The sequence below is a fragment of the Anticarsia gemmatalis genome, chromosome 13, assembly GCF_050436995.1.
Source record: "Anticarsia gemmatalis isolate Benzon Research Colony breed Stoneville strain chromosome 13, ilAntGemm2 primary, whole genome shotgun sequence".
NCBI lineage: Eukaryota > Metazoa > Arthropoda > Insecta > Lepidoptera > Erebidae > Anticarsia > Anticarsia gemmatalis.
Genome location: NC_134757.1, coordinates 11,732,984 through 11,756,706, shown reverse-complemented (window position 1 = coordinate 11,756,706; position 23,723 = coordinate 11,732,984). Strand labels below are relative to the sequence as shown.

General features: G+C 33.9%; 1 protein-coding gene across 2 annotated transcripts in view; it reads left to right on the top strand.

Annotated features, from left to right (window-relative positions):
* LOC142977972 (uncharacterized) overlaps window positions 1-23,226 on the top strand; it is a 115,612-nt gene extending 92,386 nt beyond the window's left edge. For both annotated transcript variants that reach the window (XM_076122124.1, XM_076122126.1), the window contains one exon: window positions 18,236-23,226. In XM_076122124.1, the coding sequence (XP_075978239.1) occupies window positions 18,236-18,293 (58 nt within the window). In that variant the 3' untranslated portion in view covers window positions 18,294-23,226. The remainder of the gene's footprint in view (window positions 1-18,235) is intronic.
* The last annotated feature ends 497 nt before the right edge of the window (window positions 23,227-23,723 follow it).

The window sequence follows — 23,723 nt, the reverse complement described above, 5'->3', positions numbered from 1 at the left end:
ATTTTTAATTAATAAATAGAGCTGCGAAATAGGAGGCAGCGGATCTATCTCTCTGATTAAGCTAGGCTACGCTTGCCAAGGTTGTTCTGTAGATGAGCAACCATATTATACATAGCGAGTTACTCCGTATTTCGGAAGGCACGTTAAATTGTGGGTCCCGGGTGTCCTTTTCAAAGGACCTTTGATAGTCGTGACCAGTAGCCAGAAACCTGAAAGTCTGACAACCAGTCTTTCCTAGGGATATCGTGTTAGAAATCAGGTAACTGGGTTGTGGAGGTCCGATAGGCAGTCGCTCCATGTAAAGCCGTCTCCAACATAGTTGGAATAAGGGCTAGGCTGGTGAGCTGTAAAAACGTCCGGAAATTTAAAAGTAGTTTTTCATACATTTGCTAAGTTATGTGTTAAAAAGTTACTTGGCACCGATTTATTTCAATTTAAAATCGCTTTAGTTACTGCAGTTGTCAAAAGTTAAGTTAGTACTGTCCAGTTGCCAGCCCTTGGTTGGCAAAGGGCCATATTACATCTTGTGTAAACTTACATTCCCTTATTTTTCTCAAACTGTTGGGCAATGCATCAAAACGCCACTGCGGTAACAAGATAAACTTTGTATTCAGACGTTTGTTCTAGATGTCGTGTGCCAAGTAAACAATAGATGCTATGAACTTAGCTTAAAAGGTACAGACGCAAGTAATACGTAATAATCTGTTAATGATTCATCCGTAGTTTGCGTAAAATATCCAAAGCAACTAATGTATTCGTTACAAAGTATAACTAACTAGCTGACCCGCGCAACTTCACTTGCGTCACACACATAAGAGAGAATGGGTCATAATTTTCCCCGTTTCTGTAACATTTCTCGTTCCTACTCTGCTCCTATTGATCGTAGCGTGATGATATATAGCCTATAACCTTCCTCGATTAATGGGCTATCTAACACTGAAATAATTTTTCAAATCGGATCAGTAGTTCCTGAGATTAGCGCGTTCAAACAAACAAACAAACAAACTCTTCAGCTTTATAATATTAGTATAGATATAATAATAGGTCACAAAATACAACCCAGCGATTTCCTATCTCTATCTTTATTAACTATCGACTACCGAAATAAAACTAACACTAATTAGCACCCTAGCGTATTTTGCAAGTACTTTTTTCTTACTGAAAGGGAAATGAAATAAATAATTACATGAAACTAAATAATTACTAACAAAAAAATCACAAGTCACTCGGCATTTTCCTTTATTTTTACATTAAAACAATGAGATAAACATCGGAATGTGAAAGAATCTAATTAATTGATTACCTGCGAGTACGTGGGAGGTAATCTCGTCAGACTGTCGTAATCCTGTTACGTAACGTGACATTGATGTACACGCTTCACGTACCTTAAGAGATTGGAAACTGTCATAAAACAAGAATATATCATAAAAAGACATACGCTAAAGGCATTAGGTATATGTGTTAAGACTCCTGGCTTCCGCCGATTTGTCTTAACGCAATATTTTTATAGTTAGGTATATCATAAAAAAAAATCCGGTGATTACTTTGCTTAAGCAAAACCTTTCCGTTTTTCAGTTTCTCGCAAGTAAGAGTAGATACAATGACATGATAATGAAGTAGTTGTTTTTCAACTCTTTTGGTAGATAGATATATGATTTTACGAATTCAAGGAGTTTTTCACTCAAACTTACCAAACTGATTCAGTCACTACATTGACTATCTATACCAAAATCATCTCACTTCGTCCTACTTATAAAAAAACTAAGACGTACGAAGAAAATATCTGCCATTATTACTTGTACATTTTTGAACGAATAATTTGTACTCAAAAGTGGGTTACTTTAGTCTAATCTAAAACCTAAACCCTTTTATTTTAGAACTTTGCAGGAGAATTCTGATAAGAATGAACCACGGAACGTAGTGCTCATACATTGTAAGTTGTTAGTGCCGACCATTGCTGATACGCCCCTGATTGCATGCAAGCCGCATGGAATATATACAAACTACATTAGGTATATATATTGCACATACGACTAGAAACCAATTTAGAACAGAATTTTAACCAGTTTTAATGTACAACTACAATTTATTGTAGTAAAAAATATAACCTTAAATTTTCTTTTGTTAGTTTATTGTGCATAATTAATACTCTATTCAAAATATTACCTGCCTAGTTATTCTACCGTAATTGTAAATAATCTATACTAATATTATAAAGCTGAAGAGTTTGTTTGTTTGTTTGTTTGTTTGAACGCGCTAATCTCGGGAACTACTGGTCCGATTTGAAAAATTCTTTCAGTGTTAGATAGCCCATGTATTGAGGAAGGTTATAGGCTATATATCATCACGCTACGACCAATAGGAGCAGAGTATCAGTGAAAAATGTTACAAAAACGGGGAAAATTATGATTCTCTTATGTGACGCAAGCGAAGTTGCGCGGGTCAGCTAGTAACAAAATAAATGGCAATTACAACATTAAATTTATTATTCATAAAATATTCATTAACGTCAAAATAATTTAAACTTTATGTTCTACCTAATTGAAATTTCGCAATGAAATTACTAATTTAACACTAGGTTAATAGCGAAATTGGCATCATTAGCGAATCCACACAATGCGCGCCATCTGTTGACACTAATTCGAAACTTTCGACGGCTTCGTTAATAACTTAATTTAATTATAGTCGCTTGATTATTCATTTTGAATGCAAACATTAATATTTGCACCGTACGTTACAAATTAATTTTAATTAGCTTCGAAATAGTACACGCAATGTAAAACAAGGAACAGAGAATAATTGTGTTGATAAAAAATTCCCGCCATCTTAAGTGACAGTGACAGAATATCGTAAGGTTTTTTTTGTTTATGGCATGCACTATCCGTAAGGCGGAGTACGCACGGGGTGGTTTATAGGTCAGTGGGTGGAGCCACCCCTGCCACCCTCCGTGGGGGCAACACCCTATGCGTGTACCAATTGGGCGGCTTTCTAGGTTTTTTTTATTTAGGGATTCCTTGTAATTAGATTTTTTCATTCTTAAGATGAGACAACTTGTGTAAAGTTTATTCTGTTTTACCGTTTTTATTCGCGATAATAAATTCCACTGGTTTAATTGTAAAAGGTCATTTTAATTAGCTTCACCGTTTTCTGTTTTTCATTTTAACGAAAAAAACTAATTCGATATATCTTTATTTAATGTAACAAAAAGTAATATGTAAGTACAGAGACCTATTACGTTTTATTACAAAATAAAATGGAATAAAAATAGAGAGAACGAGATTATAACTGTCTATGTGTCAAGAGCAATATTTTGTTATTTATTTTCATCTGTCCAGCGCTCCAGATCTGTCTGGATAATTTAGCCGTTTAGACATTCTGCCACTCAGAGTATGACGCGGGTATTATAAATTATATTTTTACGAACGTTACGTTGGTATTTTTATTCGGACAGGTAAATCTTTCGATGCTTTGAAACAAGTTGGATTAAAAGTTGAAAATAATTTCCATTTGCTCATTGCTTTGAATTTGACATCGAATATGATTACTTTGTACTAATAATTGCATGAAGTGTTTAGGGAAGATAAGAAACAATTTTATCAAAATTCTAGTTTAAGAGATTCTTGTTGTAAATAAGCTATAATAAAAATAATAATAAAGTCGATAAAAAGCAAACTGTATTTTATAAATTAGTTAATTTTCTTTAACAAAGTCAGCGACGCGACGCCTCGATGTTAACTTGTTGCTGAAAGAACCCGGTAACTACTAGATAATATTCAAACAATTTAGATTCGTCATAACAAATAACAGAACAGAATCGTAACAATAAAGACATTGTAACTCAATAGCGACATAATAAACATAGAATGACAAAAAAAGCAGTGAGCCGATGACATCTTCGTTTCCGTTCTGTAATGAACAAAAAGTATAAGTTGGCTGAGAGCCTGCAGCTCTAATTAGCGAAGCGATCATGTTTCAGAACGAAACGGTAAAGAAAACAAGCGCATAGACAAAGGATAAATCATTTACGATCGGCGTATTTTTTTTTTGAGTGACAAAAGTGTATAATTTGTCCGCCTTTTGCACGCAACGGTAATAAACAAGTCGGCGCGGCGCTGACTGTGACGGAACAAAATATTTTTCTTATTTTTCATTGATCGCAGTCAGAATTTTGAGACGATTTGCAAATACAAGAAATTATAGTATTTTTGTCACTCGAACTGCTGGGAACCTGTGCAAAACAGAGTAGTAAACAGAAGTTTATTTTTAGGTTAATGACATAGTCATAAAACCATGATTTTGTTATTTTTATGGACAATAATTAACCGACTTCACAAAAAGAAGGTTATTGTCAATTCGACTGGTAATTTAAAAATATCCCCATTCTCACATTTTAAAACTCAGATAAGCAACCAAAAATCTTCATTTTTTATCTTAATGTTTTATGCGGTGTGAATCAATACAGCTGTGTCCGTATTCCGTAGTAACTGGCAACACTACGGGCAGTAGTAGGGAGGCAGGGACGTGTACTGGCAACAATACACCGTCCACGCCACTCGTCGCGGCGAACCTCTCGTAACGTGTACACATTGCCCTTGCTACCCCTACTGCAGGGTTGGCACACGTAGTCTCTTGATTTTAACGATGTTAACTTTTAATAAAGATAATTGGACTCAATTTGGAACCTTTTAAATGTTGATCTTTTATTCTTTTGATGTATGGATAAAGTAATTCGTTTCATAATAATAACGATACGACATTAATCTCTTTACACTTCTTTAAATTATTCTGTGTTACTGTAAGGAATTAGTATCACTAATGCAATTACTTTTACGATTAGCTAAAAAGCACATTAGTTGCGATGATATCTTAAATTTTTCATATTTTATTTAGTGGATATTTCTCTAATAAAAATGTTAGGCATACTTTAGCCGGCGCTTTTTGTCAGATAGAAATAAAAAAGCAAAACATTTCCACTACACAAAACAAGAAGCCCTTAAGAAAAAACTTCAAATTCATTTCAATTACAAAAATTGGATTACATTTAGTAATTTCACTAAAACTACGGGACTCACGAGTACAGCCCTGTTTCCCGCCCCGTACATTAGAAGCACTCTGAATAAAACGAGACTCGGCCGAGTTTTTACTTTTCGTAATTTGACGGATCCCGCGCGCGGGAAAATACTTTTTTTAACACACTTTTTTTTTCACGAGGCTGTGACATTCGTTATTGCGTTATTAGTGATGTAACGGTTACGATTCGTGTTTCACAATCCGGTTTAATGAACTTGAAGTTTGTAGAGATGTGCTAAAATATTTTTTACAAATGAAAATCCGCTGTGGAAACATAGTAATATTTAATTGAATTGATGTTTTATTCAATATTTTCATATCCAACTACATACATTTGCAAATTGATTTACAGAATTTTTAAATAACAACATCGAATGTTAAAGTCACTGTGTAAGTCACTAAATAGAACTTAATTTATTTTTAAAGCGATTTTCAAACCAAATCCCATTGCATGTCTGCCTAAGTAATGGAAAAAGACAACTTGAACTCTTGCAGACTTACAAAACATAGCACACATATTATTATGCATAAAATGGCAACGGTTAATAATCATCGATTGGCATTAAGTGCAAGGCAGAGAGGCGAGGGTCACCAGCTGACCCTAGGGTGAGCGCCCAATTGACTCAATTGCCATGGGACCGCACCCACTCTGTCAAGGTAAATCGTATAGAATTTAACATTACTTCCAATTATAGAAAATGTATAATAATACTTTGTATGTTATGAAGGTGTAATGTAAGGACTTTTAAATAGTAATTGAGAATATGAATGCTGTGATCTCCTGTAATTGAGAAAACACATAACTTTTATCTCACCTTAAATGTAATCCTGTTTTCGTAAAGTGTATTTCTTGTTGGCCATCCATAATAAATAAATAAATCACTTCAAAAATCAAACAAAATGATATATTAATCTTTATTAATAAATTGATGAAATGGTCATTATTCAGTATATAAACTGAAAAATATGCCTTCTTAAAATTGCAACAGCACTTTCCCCTGTAAGACACTATAAAATTGTTATTTATTAAAAAAAGTCACCGCTTCACTCAATTTATGATATAATTTTCTATCAGTCCTGTTAATGTTAATGCAGATTTAATAAAAAACTGGTCAGTTATAGATAAAAGTGTACATTCCCGCAATATATTTTCCCGCTAATTCGATACACAGACTAAAAACAATATTTTCGTTCTATAATGAAGTTGTTAGGTTATGACAACAATACACATTTGTTCAACGTTATCTTTACTTTTGTATGTCAACTGTTTTATTTGCATTTTTGTATGTATGTTCCGTGCACACAAGAAAAAACTGTTTTCAAATATTTATTAATTTACTCTACAAATATCAAATATTTTGCGAGTTGGTAAAACATGAGTAAAATGCGTGTAAAATGACAATTTCTTCATTAAAAAGAACCTAATTCTAACAATATGAGGACTAAAATTTATGTAAGAAAACCTTTTAGGAATACAAAATGATAATATGTTGTTTATTGGCAAATACAAAACATACGTTTGGAATCAAATCACTCGAAATCAAACATTTTACAACCCAATAACTGGCAAGCAATCATAAACTCTGCACTTAACCTTACAATTTTCAATTTTAGGTCGAATTTCTACACAGTTACTTTATAAAAGCCATAGACAACAGCTGGCATTTAGGCTGAATAGGCAGGTCCCGAGCCTATGACTTTATTATGACATTAACGTGAAATACCATAGAGTACGACCTTAGATTTTAACTGCTAAATTATTACACTGTTTTAGTGGAACATTGTAATAATGTTAGAATTTGAGATGTCACGATATCTTCATAAAGTTTTATGTAGCTAGGCACAATACAATAATACTAAGTATAGGTACACGCCCTAGTAAATGTCTGTACCTAATATTTATGATTCAGTACCATTTTATGTAGACCTAGATATCAGAAAATAAGTCTTCCACAATATAAAGAATTCTTTTTAAATAATGGTTATTGTAAAGGTGTATTCAGGGAGACGAAGAATAGTTTGCAATGCATTGAACTGGACACTCAGCCGCGAAATCTTTTGCGCGTTCAATCATATTTTTCCTTTGCATTTCTCCTTGCGCTCAGTTAGTTTGCTCGAACAGTTTCTAGTTCATTACTTATCTTGCAATACCTGGGCAATGTGCTACAGATAAAGGAGTAAATGTCTTATCCCGTGGAACTACTGAACAAAAAAAAATTATACTATTTACATGGTACATTTTGTCATCTATATACGCATAGAGCACATAACATTCCCATAAATGTATGTATCTTCAAATTAACCTGACCGGGCGAAATTAAGTAAGATTCTACAATCATTCAAAAAAACCTTCAATGTCAAAAATGCAGCCATTGCAAACAAAATAAAAACCACTATACAAACACTAATTAAACACTTTTAAAAAGTCTTTCAATAGACATAAAGCCTCAGGAAAGACGTCTCCAAACCACTCAATCTTCATAGTGGTTCCCGACAGCATATACTTCATAGCCTAACCCAGTTGTAGAGATGTAAAACTCATTTGTCTGTGGTGACCACGGGTCCGCAGAGAGACCGCTACATCGATCAAGCTGCAACGCTCTACAACCTAGATTTAGACTAGGTTTTACTTATGTACTTCTTGTAGGTATTAGAGTATATTGAACTCTGAGTGTCAGTGTGTGAAATATAATGTATAGGTATATTGCTTTATTAATCTTTGGATTGGACACGTCTTAGTTTATAGTAATCAAAAAGACCAGAAATAAAACCATCTAGCGTTTACGTCCAAAAGATTTTAACGAGCAGATTTTAGCTAAAATCTACATTAGTAATTTCTTTTAAGCCTAGATTGCTTGATTCGTTTCCAATTTCCTATAAATACACTACTTAATTTATCGTAAAATGTAGCCTGTCCTTTGATAAGTCACCCTGAAATATTTTCAAAATCGGTTTTCAACTTTTATCCGCGAAAGTGCAAACCAAAAATTAGACAAACTTATTAACTAGCGTATACCTGCATCCATACACTACTAAGTATAAGTAATCCAACAAAATAATTCCACTACATTGTTGCACCCTTTTCGCATCAAGCCACAACTGATTCACGAATACAACATTAACCTATTTCACGAAGCGATGTTACAACTAACAGATAAGCAGGCAATGTGCGTTATAATGGCGGCTACGATGTGGCCAATTTGAAAGGCATAAATCTACTGTTACTTGGTATTCAGTTTCGAAGATTTCGTATAGGAAATGATAAGGTTTGCCTGCCTTTGTGGAGGTAAAATTTTATCGATAATGGGTCGTTTTGAAGAAAGGAAAACGTTAGCTTCTTCTTCTTATCCTATGGTTAGTGGACAACCTAGTGTCAAAGTTGTTTAAGCCGCCCGAAGGCCTTTGACGTGGCTTAACGTTAGCGTAATTGTATCTTTTTAAACTTTATATACTTGTTGTATATAGGTCACGATCACAGCAAGTGAAGTCTGTGCCAAAATGTCAAGCAACATGAAATTTTAAAAGTGATATCTTTACGTTTAACTCGAAGGTGTAGGGTAGAGTTTAAGAACTTCTATTTTTACATGTTACTGTAATGTAAGGAGTCGATTTTGGTATTTGCAATGTCATAAAGTTGGTCTCATGCTAGGAGTCGAATATTGCTATCTACCAAGCTACACATAACCAAAGTTTAGATTACCATTAACAAATACTGAAAAAGCACTGTGCTTCGCCCAGGAATCTCGTAATCCTATTACTGCTCACTCTAGAATAGTACCTAAACAAATACACTGCAATGAATAATTTTCTTTGTATCTTGAAGAACAAATACGATATAGCAGATTAATCTAGCATGTCTACATACATAATAGTCTACCATATGTGTTTTGTAACTCAATACAATACTATCGAGCTCGTCTTGTGCAAATGTCAAACTTTTAGTACTGTTTGACATTTTGCAGTGGTATACCTTTATAAAATAGAACCGTTGTTACGACTAACTATAATATATGAAAGTTAATTTATTCGATGACAATGTTTCTAATTGTTTTCTCGTATAGTATTACATATTTTATAGGCAATTCAAACGGTTGCCTGGAAGATTCTTGCTAGATTTTCTAATAAGGGGCATCTCTTCCGACCAAATAGTATGTCAGTCTGTGATTTTAATGACATCGTTTTCAATCGCATCCATATCTTCTATCTATATAAATAAAAAATAATCACCGAAATATATGTATGCGCATAACTCTTGAACAACTTACTAAATTGGATAATTCTTTTTTATTTTTGTTACTATCGGGACAAGGTGGGATCGATGGGATCAAAATTCCTACGGGATGAAATCGTACTATACCTGGACGAAGTCGGGCCAGTCCGCTAGTCTGACATAAATATACATTAAAATTAAAGTAGTAGTACATACTCATAAACGGTGGTTTTCTATGACAAGATGTATTGATGTGAATGAAGCAAGGAAAGTTTGTAAGGATCGTACCAAGTGGAGTTCTCTGGTCTTTGCCTCTATGGGAATAAGACGTGATTTTATGTATGTATGTAAAACTAAAGTAGGTATCTCCTCAAATTCTAATATACCTGTTTTCTAAATATCTCTATTACTGAATATTACATCTTTTCTTGGAAATAAGTAATATACAGTACTTACAATTAAATGTAATTGCTCTTGAAGTCAGCATACGTAATAACGAAATACTTTTTATATTCTAGAAAGTTTTCTGATAATAACGTCTTAAACGTTCCATTTTTATTGAAACGGCGAAAACGACAGACATTTCGTATAAAATAAAATGTGATAGGCAAGACATTTATAGGCTTATTTAATTGCTTTCTATATTAACTGTAGAAGTTATATTACGGTACAGAATATTAAAATGTATATTATCTACGACAAGATGTATGGATGTGATAACAAGAAAAGTTGGAAAAAGAAACAAAAAATCGTGACTTTATGTGTGTGTATGTCTATTTTAATGTATAATTGTCTCTTACTTTCATAATGTTCCATTCGTATTTTATTCCACGATAATAAATCAGTGTCATAAGTATCTTTAGGTTGATGAAATCCTGCCATTTTTTCCACAAATACAATAGTAGTCATATTTCAACCATTTTCCACAAATATACACTAAAATCTTTCTCAGTAATCGTTCGACTCATCGGTGGAAATTGTGAAAATATGTCTTACAGTTTTCGAATTTATCATACACTTCCAAACAAACAAAGCCAATTCGCAAACTTAGTTTATTAATATATTCGAACCTAATATTATTATAGCTAAGTATAAATATAGATTCAAAGTTTTAATACCGTATTTGCGTGGAAAGTGAGTCATATTCATAAATACGGGTATATCGTCAAAGTCGATAAAACATTAATAGCCGTGGCGATAAAACGATTTTTATTAAAAACAATTATTTTAGAATTGCACGACGCCATGTTGTATAACTGGGGAAGTGGATTAAACGTGCTCTGGTTATGTTTAAAACTCTTAAATAATATTTTTTTTTGCGTTTTTTAAGTAAATTGAGTCCTTTCTTGAGACCTAGTCATTATCAGCCTAACCTTTCTTCCAACTATGTTGGAGTCGACTTCCAGTCTCACCGTATGCAGCTAAATATCAGTATTTTACATGGAAAAACTGCCATTAAATCACAAAAAAACTGCTTTGTTAAAAAACACGTATTTTCTGTTCCAATTAACATCGTTAAACAATTAAGCTAATCAGTTTGTAATCCAATTTCGATCGATAAATCAATACAACACTACACGCAATCGATACTAAGTAATGCACGCAAATCTATGTTTAGTCGATTATAAACACGTGAGGAAATCATTTCCTTGATGGTCTGAAAATTTGATTTGATTGAAACTGAACATAACGAAGTTACGTTAGAATTTCGATGTACTGAACATCGAAATTCTAACTACATGTGTCTTAAAGAAATCGATTTTTGGTTTCGTATTTTCGGTAATTAGTTGTAGTAGGTTTAGCAGATTAAAATTTCCTTCAAACAAAGTATACCTCTAATGAATTAACTCATGGTAAGAACCAATGGTAATTTTGTGCGAATTTTCGTTAAATTATAATTGACCCTAAGTGCATAGTTAGATAAATCTATCCTTATTTAGGTAGTTTTCATACCCCACGTATTATTAGAAACTCGAAAGCTAAGATGGATGTGTGTTACTTAATCACGTCAAAACAAATGAACGGATTTCGATGAAACATTTCAATGTTGTAGTTTATGTACCTGATTTAATCATAGACTATAGAAAAACCAACTTTTGCCTGTGTTTTCGTTCGAGACATACTAAACCGTACGTGGACCAGCGGACTACGGTTCACTTGGATAATATAATTTATCGTGGAATAAAGCTAACATATTAGTAGCAATGCCTATCAAACACATTTAAAAGGAACAGGCTTCGTAAAAATAAGTACGAAAGAGAAAATTATTGTAATGCATCGATCAAGTTTTCATAGAGAGTGAAATCATATTGAACGAACTCATTTGTAATTCTCATCGAATAATCTGGAACAATAAAAGTGCAGACACGGTTTATTTAACACCAAGTTAAATGTGTTATTGGAATACTTTATAAATATTGATCAGTGGCGCGGTGGTCCAAGATAAGTGTTACTGCAAGTTGTTAGGTTCGAATCCCGAATTGACTCTGCAAAGATATTAACTTTTTATTATGATTGCGGTTTCATTAGCGAATTAGTTAAAGTTATTTCTCTCATCTTCATTGCAAGTGAATTTTGGTAATGTATCAAGTCACGAAATATGTCTGAAGAACACAAGGCTTGAAAAAATGTTACTTAAAAATTATAGCATAAGCTATTTGAAACACAACCTTAACAAATTATACTCTAAAACCTTCCTTGGAAATCGTTCTAACTATTAGTAAAAACTGCATGAAACTCTGTTTAGATTTAAAAAAATTGAGTTTATTGCAATCAGGCACATAGACAGACAGAAGATCATTAACAATCTACAGAACCATACATAATGTTTTTCTCTATATTTGGTTGTCTTTAAAGTAAAATAGTTTTTAATTAGTTACAAACGGTCCATACTTAGCTCCTTGGCGACGTGGACTTAAACCCTTAACCCTCTCTACCTAGAACTTTCCTAACAGCGGGACAATATCCCCTAATACATAACTACCTTTCTTTTCGCTATAAAACATTTGTAATGTAAATTGTAAGCGGTAAAAAGCTGAAATATTCGTATGAATCAGAGCGATAAATTTATGACTAGTAGGTGATGATGCACATGCGCCGATGATGCGTTACAAGGGTGCTAACTGGTCTATGACTGTATGAGGTAAAAACATTAATTAGGGAAAAGTTTTCACTTTTTGTAAATAGTAAAGGTTGGTGAAATGGTTTATTTATGGGTTTTCTTGTTGTTAGGTTGTAAAGAAGAGCGTTATCATATCAACGCTTGCTGCTTTGTCGTTAACAAGAAGTAATTTTTTACCCTTTTTTCTCCTTTCTTCCCCTATTCCCCGTGCGGTATTTGAACCTTAGAAATACGAAACACAAGCAAATTTGTGGCCGACAATATTTGTGGCTTTAAATAATAACTAAGACGTAGATGCTTAAAGGCTGTCAAACAAACTCTGTAGAGACAAGTAGGTATAGACATTATTTTTTTACGTCATATTTTTTTTTCTATTACTTTGACATGTGCAATGACTTAAATCTCTACGTTTATGTATAAATAAATTAAAGTAACGCATCTATAGAAGCAACCGAATTTCATAGACATTACCTAACACTACGACTGGACTACCAAAAAAAAAGATCCTAAAAATCGACAGCACCTTTCGTATGAACCTAACACCTCTTCATCTTCAACAAAAATACTTAATAATCTTTATCCTCAACACAGAAAACATCATAAATCTATCGAAACAATTAATACACGAAATGTCTCATTAAACCACTTTCCCAAATGTGGGCTACGTTATCCAGGAAGTGTTTTTTCCTGCTGAACAGCGAGCAGCGATGAGCACGCGCACGCGAACTTGACCCACTTGGAGTGATGCATTATTTACCGTACGAGTTGGCACGCAATACTGCATTCTTATACACATGTTGCTGTGTGAGGAGACACGGGCGGGTTTCTTTTTTAAAGGGATGGTTTAGTTTATGTTTAATTGTATGTTTTCTTTTGTGCAATTTAGAATACCTATTGCGTAAAGTACTTCCTAGAAGTAGTAGTTTGAAAATCTTTCACTTCATGTAAATTCTGCAAATGACGATTTACGGAGAATTGATAATAATAAAACCAATCAATATGATTTGGGTACATTTATGTACGTTTCAAAAAGAGCAGAAATCGTGCATTTTGAGAGGAATAAGGCCTACTGCCTTCTCCTTTCGGAATTCGGGATTTCTGTTGTCTATAACTACTCTTAGTTTTATATAACTTTTTGTAAAAATTATCAAGCTGCAATCTACGTCCAGAAAAATCTTCCTTCACTTGAAATCCTAAACTGTAGAATTTCTGACAACTCCTGGTCAGGGAATCAAACCCAAATCCTAACATTACCGTCGCAGCTGCTTCGGTACTAACTGCTAATACTAACCACCTCATCTAAAATAATATAATTTGATAGATACAACATCCATTAATAATATTAATCTGGCGTGCTTTTAATTAATTATAATTATTGGAACACTTAGAGATAATTAAATTTCCTACTAAATACAGTTTGATACGGAGCCCTGATTAGTTGCCAGCTTTAATTAATTCCGATAGTAATGGCTAGGGAAATTAATTAACTGGCAACTTTGGATCAAAAATGTTTAATTATATTAAAAAGATTATGAAATGTATGATAAAATGATTTATTACTGACACGAGTTATAATGAAACTCTTTTTGATGAAATATGTTATACTAGCTAATATTACATAGATGTAGATAACCTAATGGAAAATAATAATTTAAAGTTTTTAGCAAAGAATTTCTGTAACCTATGCTATTTAGGATTTGAATTGATTTAAGTGATTTTGTAAAACAAGCTGACGAAAGCAGAAAATATTCGTTTCTCCTCTTTTAATCCTGAAATAATAACACATGCACGGTCGCGGTCTCGTTGATCGTTTTTGAAAAAAAATGCGTCCTGCGTTCATTTTTAGTCATGTATTGAATTTCATCTTAAAGCAGTTAAGCCTTAAAACGTAAATAGATATCTACATTATATAGATAGCGTTTTCTCACGATTTAGAAAAAAAAATAGTTCAAATATGATAGCTTAGAGTACCTTCTTCTTCGTCTCATTGGGTTTTTTCACAGGATATCTGATGAAATATTTTTATTCACATCTTTTTTAAACCGCTACCGCCTGCACTGACACCACATATATAGTCTACAATTACATTACATAGTCCACATTCTATGTATCGTGAAATCGCGTGGCGATGACAAGCGAAATATTCTTAACGCTTATTGATTTAATGTATGTAAATATGTATGAACGTGTATGAACATGGATATTCGTATTATCGTTAGACGTCGTGTTAGAAATCCGGCTCCAGGGGACTGAATATTTACCGCTTTATGTCACATTTCTGAAATACATATATACGAATGTTTTCATTATATTTTTTTGTATGATTTTCGTTTGTTTTGATGGTAAAGTTAAAAACTGAGTGATCATCCGATAAGTTTATATTTTGCGAAGTCTTATTATTACAAAATATTACTAGGATATTTGAATATTTGCTGATTTGGAGGGTAGGGCCAATTATTAACGCTGATTATACCTATATCTACTTATTTCTACTCCACATAGTATCACTCTACTCTACTATCATTAGTCTCTTTGAATTTCAGATTCACATTTTGGCTAACAAAATGAACTTTTTCACCAAAAAATATAACAAAATTAGGGAAAATATTTCAACACCAACTTTAACATCAAAGTACCTTATTCTATTCACGGAAGTTTACAAAGCAAACTATACATCCAATAATAACTTCATCTTGAACCCAAATCTGAAGGTAAATAACCTATAACTATAAGTGTTCACCTTAATCGGTAAATCTGTATTGAATCTCATAGATGTAGCTTAGCGACGGAGGTCAATGGCACTACCTCACGTAGTACAAGGTACCAGTGTAAACAGAGACCCTTGTCGGCAAACGACCTTGTAAGCAGTGCTTTTAGATCTAGGTTAGTGCTCAAAATACATGACTCTATTTGGACGGTTGGACGGCTTGATGAAAATTACAGGTTTTCCTTGATTGGAAGTAAGATGTACTGTTTAGTAGGTAGAGTTTTATTATAAGGTAGATGTTCTTAGATAAAGTACTTATCTATATTATAAATGACACTATTTACTTTACAAATACTTGTAGTCATAGGGATGGTCACCTCTGCTCTAAGACTAACTTGTAAGAATGATTTTTTCTTTTCTTTGTCTGATTTAACATATCATAAAATCTACGTATGACTTGTAGAGTTCGCAACGCAATTATTACATTTTTCCAAGATTCTTGAGTTTATTTTCGCCGGACAACATTATCCCTAGAAAATACCATAGGATAACCGAAATTGCCCTCGCTTCGAAGCATTAATCTACTAAATAGCATAACACGAAAACTAAAAATAAGTAGGTATTACCGAACGTTATAAAATTGAGTTATCCATCGTTTACCGCCACCGATTACCAAATAAAATTACCGTTTCCCGCCGTTTCGATCAATTTTCCACGTCATGGCCGCAGCGACACTAAAATGTCTACATTTTTTGCTTTAAAAAAAGTTCTAGAAAATTCCACGTTGAATTTATTTTTAAATTCTAAAGACGTGGTTGAACTTTTGAACTATGCTTTTTTAAAATAACTGCTTGACGCGCCCCCTGCTGGAAGTTTTGCTGCGCTGAATAAAATGGCTTTATTATCTACTTACCTACATTTTTTTGGTTGGTATTAGCTATTTTTGGAAATGCTATGTTTCTAAATACAATATTAGATATTTAACTGATAAAGGCAAGAGATCGCAAATGCAGTTTATAAGATATTTCATACTACAAAATAAAATACAATTTGTACAGTCAAACTCTAGCAAAACAGGAATTTTACATGCATGTCGCTTGTCGCCATCTTGGGCTAAAGAAAAAAAGTATTTCTATGTCATCACTTTTGGTAAGAGCATTTAATTCAAAGTGGTCCTACCATAAGGTTCGGCAGAAAGTGCCATGGGTTCCATTTAGGACTAAAATGAAATTGAGGTTTTGTTAGAAATTTCTCACTCGTCGCCGGAAATTGAATTGTGGGCAATGAATGGAGAAAGGTTCGAAGTACTTGGAATCTATTCTGCTCGTAGATTGGTGAATGGGTGAAAAAGTTACGATAAGAAATAACTAGGGCTATTGACTCGGAAATTACGACAAATTATATCGCGGCTTATGATTTGATAGTTTTGTAGTTATAGATTTTTTGATTCTTAACGATTACTTGTGAGTTCGCACGATATTATATCGTCGGTATTTTTACACAATTAATTCTATGTTAACATATTATAACAATTTCCGATGCTCATAGAAGACTCGTGGTTCATTCCGATCAGGTTTTAAGTAGACTTCGAACAATAACAATTAATTTAAAGTGTTTAATTCATTTTATACTATATGGGTAATGGGTAACAGTCAACCTAGTGTCAAAGCAAGTGTTGCTTATCCCAAATATCATAGAACGACCGGTGAGCGCAACTGACTATAAATGCCTCAAAATGCACCTCTTTGTTTCTTCAATGAAAAAAGGCTGGCTTACATACAAAAGAAAACTGTGCATTTACATTATCTTCGTCATAAAGAATCTGAATAATTATGTAAAATACAATAGCACTCACTGTAACACATTTATCATGAGAAAAATGTTGATTGAAGCATTGATTGATCGATAGCTCACAATATCGTAACAAAAAGCTTCACAAAACAGTTGGCTATGAAGAATCATTTTCATTCTAATCCCAAGTGTACAGAGCTATAAGAAAACTTTACATTTATACATGAAATTTTTGTAAAAAGTTCTAAATTGATGAGCATTTTATGTGCATTTAAAGAGATCATGGTAGTTTTTGTTGGTAACAAAAATGTTATGCGTATTGCCGATAATTTATAGTCTTTAATAGCGAAGGAATTTTCCGAGTACAGTTTTGTATTATCACAAAGATTCTCTTAATGCTTTTCTACTGTTTGATAGAAGTGGGAAAATAGAAAATTCACAGTTATCTATTGTTGTTTATTATTGTCAACTGTAAAATGTGTTTACTATAAAAAGTCGGTCCCGGTTGTTGTCAATTAAAATAACAGTCGTTAAGTCACGTCAAAGGCCTTCGGGCGGTTTGAACAACTTTGACACTAGGTTGACCACTAACCATACGATAAGAAGAAGAAGATTGTCAGTTTTAATTTCGTAAACCCATCATGATTGACATGACTACAAATGTCATGCTACCCACTTTCAGCAATGCATTTCTGCAATTAACTCAGAAAGCAATTTCATCGTTAACGTTTTAATACGTGGGTACAATAATGTTTAAACAAAAAAGATACAATGGCTACTAGAACTGTAACTGTCCGAGTGAACGAAGTAAAATCAGCCATACACATACTCCAATAAATATTTAGTGGATCAAGTGCATTCAGTTCTTGTGCGTTACCGCCTCAGATGATCTGGTGTAAGAAACTATTGCTTTTTGTGTACCACTCTCTGCTGCGGCATGCGATTTGTTTTTTGTTTATGTGTGTTTTCCCATAGCTGTGCTTTTCATGTCTGTGTATTATTTGTGTTTATGAATTGTGCGTAGTATAAGATCTGTCTGTTTTTTCTGAGAATCTGATACGTAAGATTTAAAAAAAGAATTAATATGTGTTGGACACCTTGCTGTAAATATATTGAGATGAGCTGTTTTCCTTTACTAGCGTGTGAAAATGAATGCTAAGTTTCCCTTAATGTGAAGAAAGTTATTCTTTGTTGACGTGCCTACGTCATTAGTGAAAATATATTTATAATTCACATAAAAAACTTCCGGTAAAAGCCACTGAGATGACCAGGTTCCCTCCACTATCATACTATGTTCAATACAAGTTATCTAACCTTCCTTTCTCTATCTTTGCAGCCAAAAAAGCTACAACAGCCCGTGGAGTTGGACGACAGTAACCGCTACGGGGGACTGACCACGGGCGCCGCGCGGGCCCGCGCCACCCGCGCCGCCCGCGCGCCCGCACTGAGCGCCGAACACACGGGAACGACGGTCACGGGGGCATCTCTACACCACACACCTTAGTTCAAAGACTACACCATGTGCTGTCCCACTCATCAACTCATCAATAACTAGTTTTTATACTTATGGATATGTATACGGAGTTAAGTACCTTTGTTATTCTATTCTCTTGTTTTATCGCCGGATTTATCCTCAAATCTTTATCCCATGTACAACCGTATAACCATTAAAAAATGGAATACTCATGACGGCGATTCGTATTTGGAATGTAAGTTATTTTTTAATTGTCGAGCACCAGTTCGGCTCTACTTGAAAATGTGCAATTTATTTCTGTGAGATATGTATACTTATTTTAAAAATGTGATTGTTTTTGAAACTGTTGTTGATTAATGTTTCATGTTACGTTGACTGTGATTTTTTTATGTTTAATTTAGGAAGACTATGAAAAACATTATCGAAGTAAACGAAGATGCGGTTGAACGTACTCCAAATATTATGTTTATAACTTTTCATGCATTTTACGTCAGGTCATGGTAAAGAGAAGAGAATCAATTTTCTAAGAGAACCGCTCCTCATAATTCTAAGTAAAATATAAAAACAATTTCACATTCAGAGTTGATTGTACGCACTCTTTTTATACATTGATGATGTTTTTCATAACCGTAACTAAATCCATGACATGCGCCGTAACAAACACAATTTTACTTTTTATATTTGAACAAAGGCAACGGTCACGACAGCCTTGTTTTTTTTTACAAAACGGTACAGAGTATAAAGAGTACGATAATGATGAATTTTTGTAAATATTTTGATCCTAAAATAGATAAAATTACGATGTTTTTGCTGAACATAGCGCTGCTTATAGTGGCACGTCTTTATAAGTTTCATTTGACGACACCTGTACATGTATGTAAAGCGAAAACATAACATAGAGACGCGGCAGTTTGGATATTAAGTTTTTTAATCATCTATCTATGTAGATATGTTCTCACAGCCACTAATGTGGTGTTTATGTTAAGGTGCAATTGATGGAGACCCCCCAGAGCCCGAATGGTGAACGAATTGATCCGTCCGAAGTTGTGAAACCCCGTGTTGTCGCTCTTTGCGGTAGTCCTGTACCGTGGACTATCTCTTTAAGCCAAGTTACTATGTCTCGACAAATAGCACACGTAGATAGTGACGTCATAGTACACAGTGTATTTGTCGAGCATGGAACCTGGCAGCCATAGCCTGTGAACTGATCTGTATAAAACATTCTTATGATAATGCCAAGTGTAGGTTTGGTCGACTGGTTCTTCGAGCTTTAATTTTTAGTGTTAATTTATGTCTGTTCACGTTGCTGCGAATCTGATTACATCGGAGCGATCACACAACTAAATTGCTAAATGATTCTCTTAGTATACGGTGTATAAACAGATAATTTAGTTTAACATTATATTTTGCTAAATGTGAATTAAATTATCTGTTAAATAATGTCATAGTCGGTATAATGCTCGCAGCGTCGTGGCCGTGACGTTGATGTCGTTTAGGTGTCCGCGCCAGAGACAGCCAATTGAGACTCAGTTGAGGACCGGGGACTCTCCCCCCTTCCCCACCCTCGTAGTACACAACTACAGAACAATTACAACTGTAAGATTTAATTCCGGCGTACAGACGCTCTTAAACTATCTTCAAAAACGATTTTAAAAGTCTAATGACTTTCGTGAATCTTAAGAGCGTTTTATTTGAACAGTTGTTAAAACTAAAGTCAATATTACTAGCAAAAACGCTCGGCTCACTTATGTAGAGTCTCCCTATATTAATATAAACTATCAACTACCATGCATGTAACACGTAACGTGTAATAAAATACTAAATCAATATGACCGTGGCACATACTTTGAATTGAATTGATAGAATTGAAGAACTGCAATTTTAACACTCGTACGTCGGAAAAAACAACTTAGTCTCAATTACTAGTCGCAGTCGCATACCTAATAGACAATACATAGTATACTCTATCGTTTCGTATGCAGATACGTTCACATTCTCTATGTGTGTTCACTGGAACGGAATTGCTATCCCACCTCTATGGAGCATCTACAGTTTACGTTAAAATAATTGAAATTACTCACAAACCAACGGCCTTTTGTAGCTCGAAAACATCTAGGAAGGAACGGCATATACAGGGATGATTAGCGTAATTAGGAAGAGAGTAATGCCTACAATAAGGCCGACAATTCTGCCAATAACAATGCCCAGACATCAAAGGGAAGGGATTACAACCCTATTCATATTATTTCGTAGTACACGCATACCTTTGTATCGAACATCCAATTACTCGACATCGAATTTCCAATATGAAATTCATCTCCCTAATTGGTGTCTGCATTTAAACCGCAACCAGACGTATTAATCTGATAGCTGCATGTATACTACGCATACGTCAACTGAATCAAATCAAATAAACAGGCAGGTAGCTCGCCCGGCCATCCGGGACCTCGCAGCTCGCATGCAACATATACAATACAGTATACGTACATTACGTACAGAGACTACACAGTACACGGTACACACACGGCACTGCGTGTGATGTATGGATGTATGGATGTATGGCGTACTCGGTACTGTACAGTGTACGTGTGTTGCACATCTCGCCCCAGACAGCATCCATGACAACCATTTAAACTCGTTAAGCCGAACGGTGGGCGCGGAGGGCTGTTCACAGTGTTCACAGCCATTGCACATTATTCTGACAGTTGATCAAAATCGATTACGGGCGCAACTCTCATGCGGCCATTCCATGATTTTACGACGTTACGTAAATAAGGAAATGTGTTATTTTACTCCTTCATTTACTCATGATGTGTAATTTCGTTTTATCTTATAAGAATATTTACATATAGAAACCATTCCTAAGTTTTATGTGGTACTTGGGAATATAGAGGCACATTAAGTGTCGCCTTCAACAAATGCATTTTTAAAGACTTTACGAGGAAGAGTTGTAAATTTTTGCATTTAAATACAAAGCAGACATGTTTCTTTACTTAAGCGTGAAGTGCAGTAAATTGTAGATGCTCAACCAACCATATCCCTAAATTATAAGATGGTGCGTCAAGTCGGGTACAGACAAGTAAAGTACATGCGTAGGGCATAATGTTTTGTTTAGTTGTGATATGATATATAACAACGTGAGCGCCGAGGAGAGGCGTTAGTTCCAAATAAGTGCAATCCAAGAAGGACTGTAAATGTATATCGTAGGTAGACAAGTTAAGTGGAGGTACGATGCATTTAATTTATGTGCGGGGCTCGTGCAGGCCGGCTCTATTTAAATCATTGTTTAACGTTACAGTGAACTAGCCGTGACTAGTGACTACCGACATGGACGATTCTGCTAAGTATAAGAATGATGTAAATCACAACTTTAGTTTAAGGTAAATCAATATTGTATTCGTCGTCTGTATGTGTCTCAACTAAGAATGTAAATGTCAGTATTGTAAAGATTCGACCTGCACGGGCTCTCTTTATTATATTTATAGACAGATCCTCAGGGCGACTACTGTTAGTGAATGATATACTGGCTAACAGTAGCCTGCGTGGTGTCTATATCTGGTTAAAATGAGAGTAGGCAAAATAAGTAATCCCATTCAGAACGAAAAGCAAAGGTTAAGTTCGTTGGCTAATTCAAAATGACGAAGACGTTTTTAAATATAGAAATCACTTGGATTTAAAGTAGACAGTGCTGTTACAATGTTTCAATTATTCAATGTTTCGTAGTGTAATAGAAAAACGATTGAATAACGCAAATGATTTCACATAATTTAAGTTTAGATGAGCGCAACGCCGCACGGCGAATAATTATAATATTTGGACAAATACTGTTGCACTTTAACCACAAGTTAGTCAATGTGGACTTTAACCAGTCGTAGCTGTTTAAATATCAATGTTCGTTTGTGTCAATGTGACGTTTTGCTTCACTGAATTTCATTGATAAACTAATATACCGAATTAATGATAATATAATAATGTAATGTCTGTAGTCGTTGAATTATTCTCATTTTAGCCAGTGTAAGTCTGTGTTAGCGTCGTAATAAATGATGTCGAATCTTGTTCTTATAACTAAACGGAGATAAATAAAATTATATTGAAAAAATTGTATCGTATTGTCTATGTTTCGGCTGAATTATTGTAAATTGAAGTTATGGTCTATTGAACTACTAAATTGTCTACTGAAAGTTAACTATTTAAGGTCTAAGGGAAGCCGCAATATCTCAATTATAAAATTTTATAATATTTCTATTTCATCTCACTGTAAAGTGAAATTAAATGACCTTGTACCTACACTCCGATAGTTATAAGAACACATTCGATGTTAGCAATTTAAAATAATACCTTTTTATTAAAAAAAAATCTATTTATTTCGTTATTTTTTAAGTTTTCGATGATTTTAATTGTTCTCGTTACTTTCCTTGGGAATCTTTATCAATTTGTAGTAATTAGTAAGTACATTCAGTATGTAAAAGACGGGGATCGAATACCGGGAACTAATTGTAAGAAATTTATTGATATAGAACTACTTTTCTAATGTACAATTCCATTTTTTCTATTCTGGTGTCAGTGGTTACTTGTGTGGGGCTGTGTGAAGCCGCCGCCGGCGCGCAGCCGATCCTCCGGTGTCCATCCCCGTTTGACGCAGTGTTTAAATACATATACATTTGATATTGTGACGACCTACTCACTATTCCAAAAGGTTTCCTGTAATTTATTAAATAATGAAATTACGCTTCTAAAGTGTATTACGTATGTAAATATAGGACAAACTAATACCTATTATTGATAGTGAATGTTGTAATTTGTATATAAGTAACGAAAATTAAATTTTAAATACATAGATAACATTGTGCGTATTTTATTTTCTTTTAATTATACCCTCCCTGATCCTTGGAGTAATTATATTATTATGAGTAAGTCATTAAAACTTTATAATTACGCCCGTTACTTTGTTAGTAACATTATCCTTTGGAAAAGTAATTATGGTACATGACTCATAATGACAAATTATGCATAATTAATTAGTTCAATGATCTCATGGGTTCGAGTCCCTGAAAATATTACAGAATTACTTCGAGTAGGTACCTGCTACCTACACGAATATCTAAATTGAATTGTTTTATATTCACAAATATAACTATTTAGGTTCATAATAACACAATCTCTAGTTTTATAGTAATCGATTCCTAATTAAAGTTAAGCATCACCAAGAAAATTAGTGATAAAGGCTCTAAATTTAAGAAGAATTAGCGAATTCACAAATCTACCATTCACAAAACACTTTTTAACAGACTTACTAAATATTCAAACAGATATGTCAGACACATGCAATGTGCAATTTATTTTTCATCCA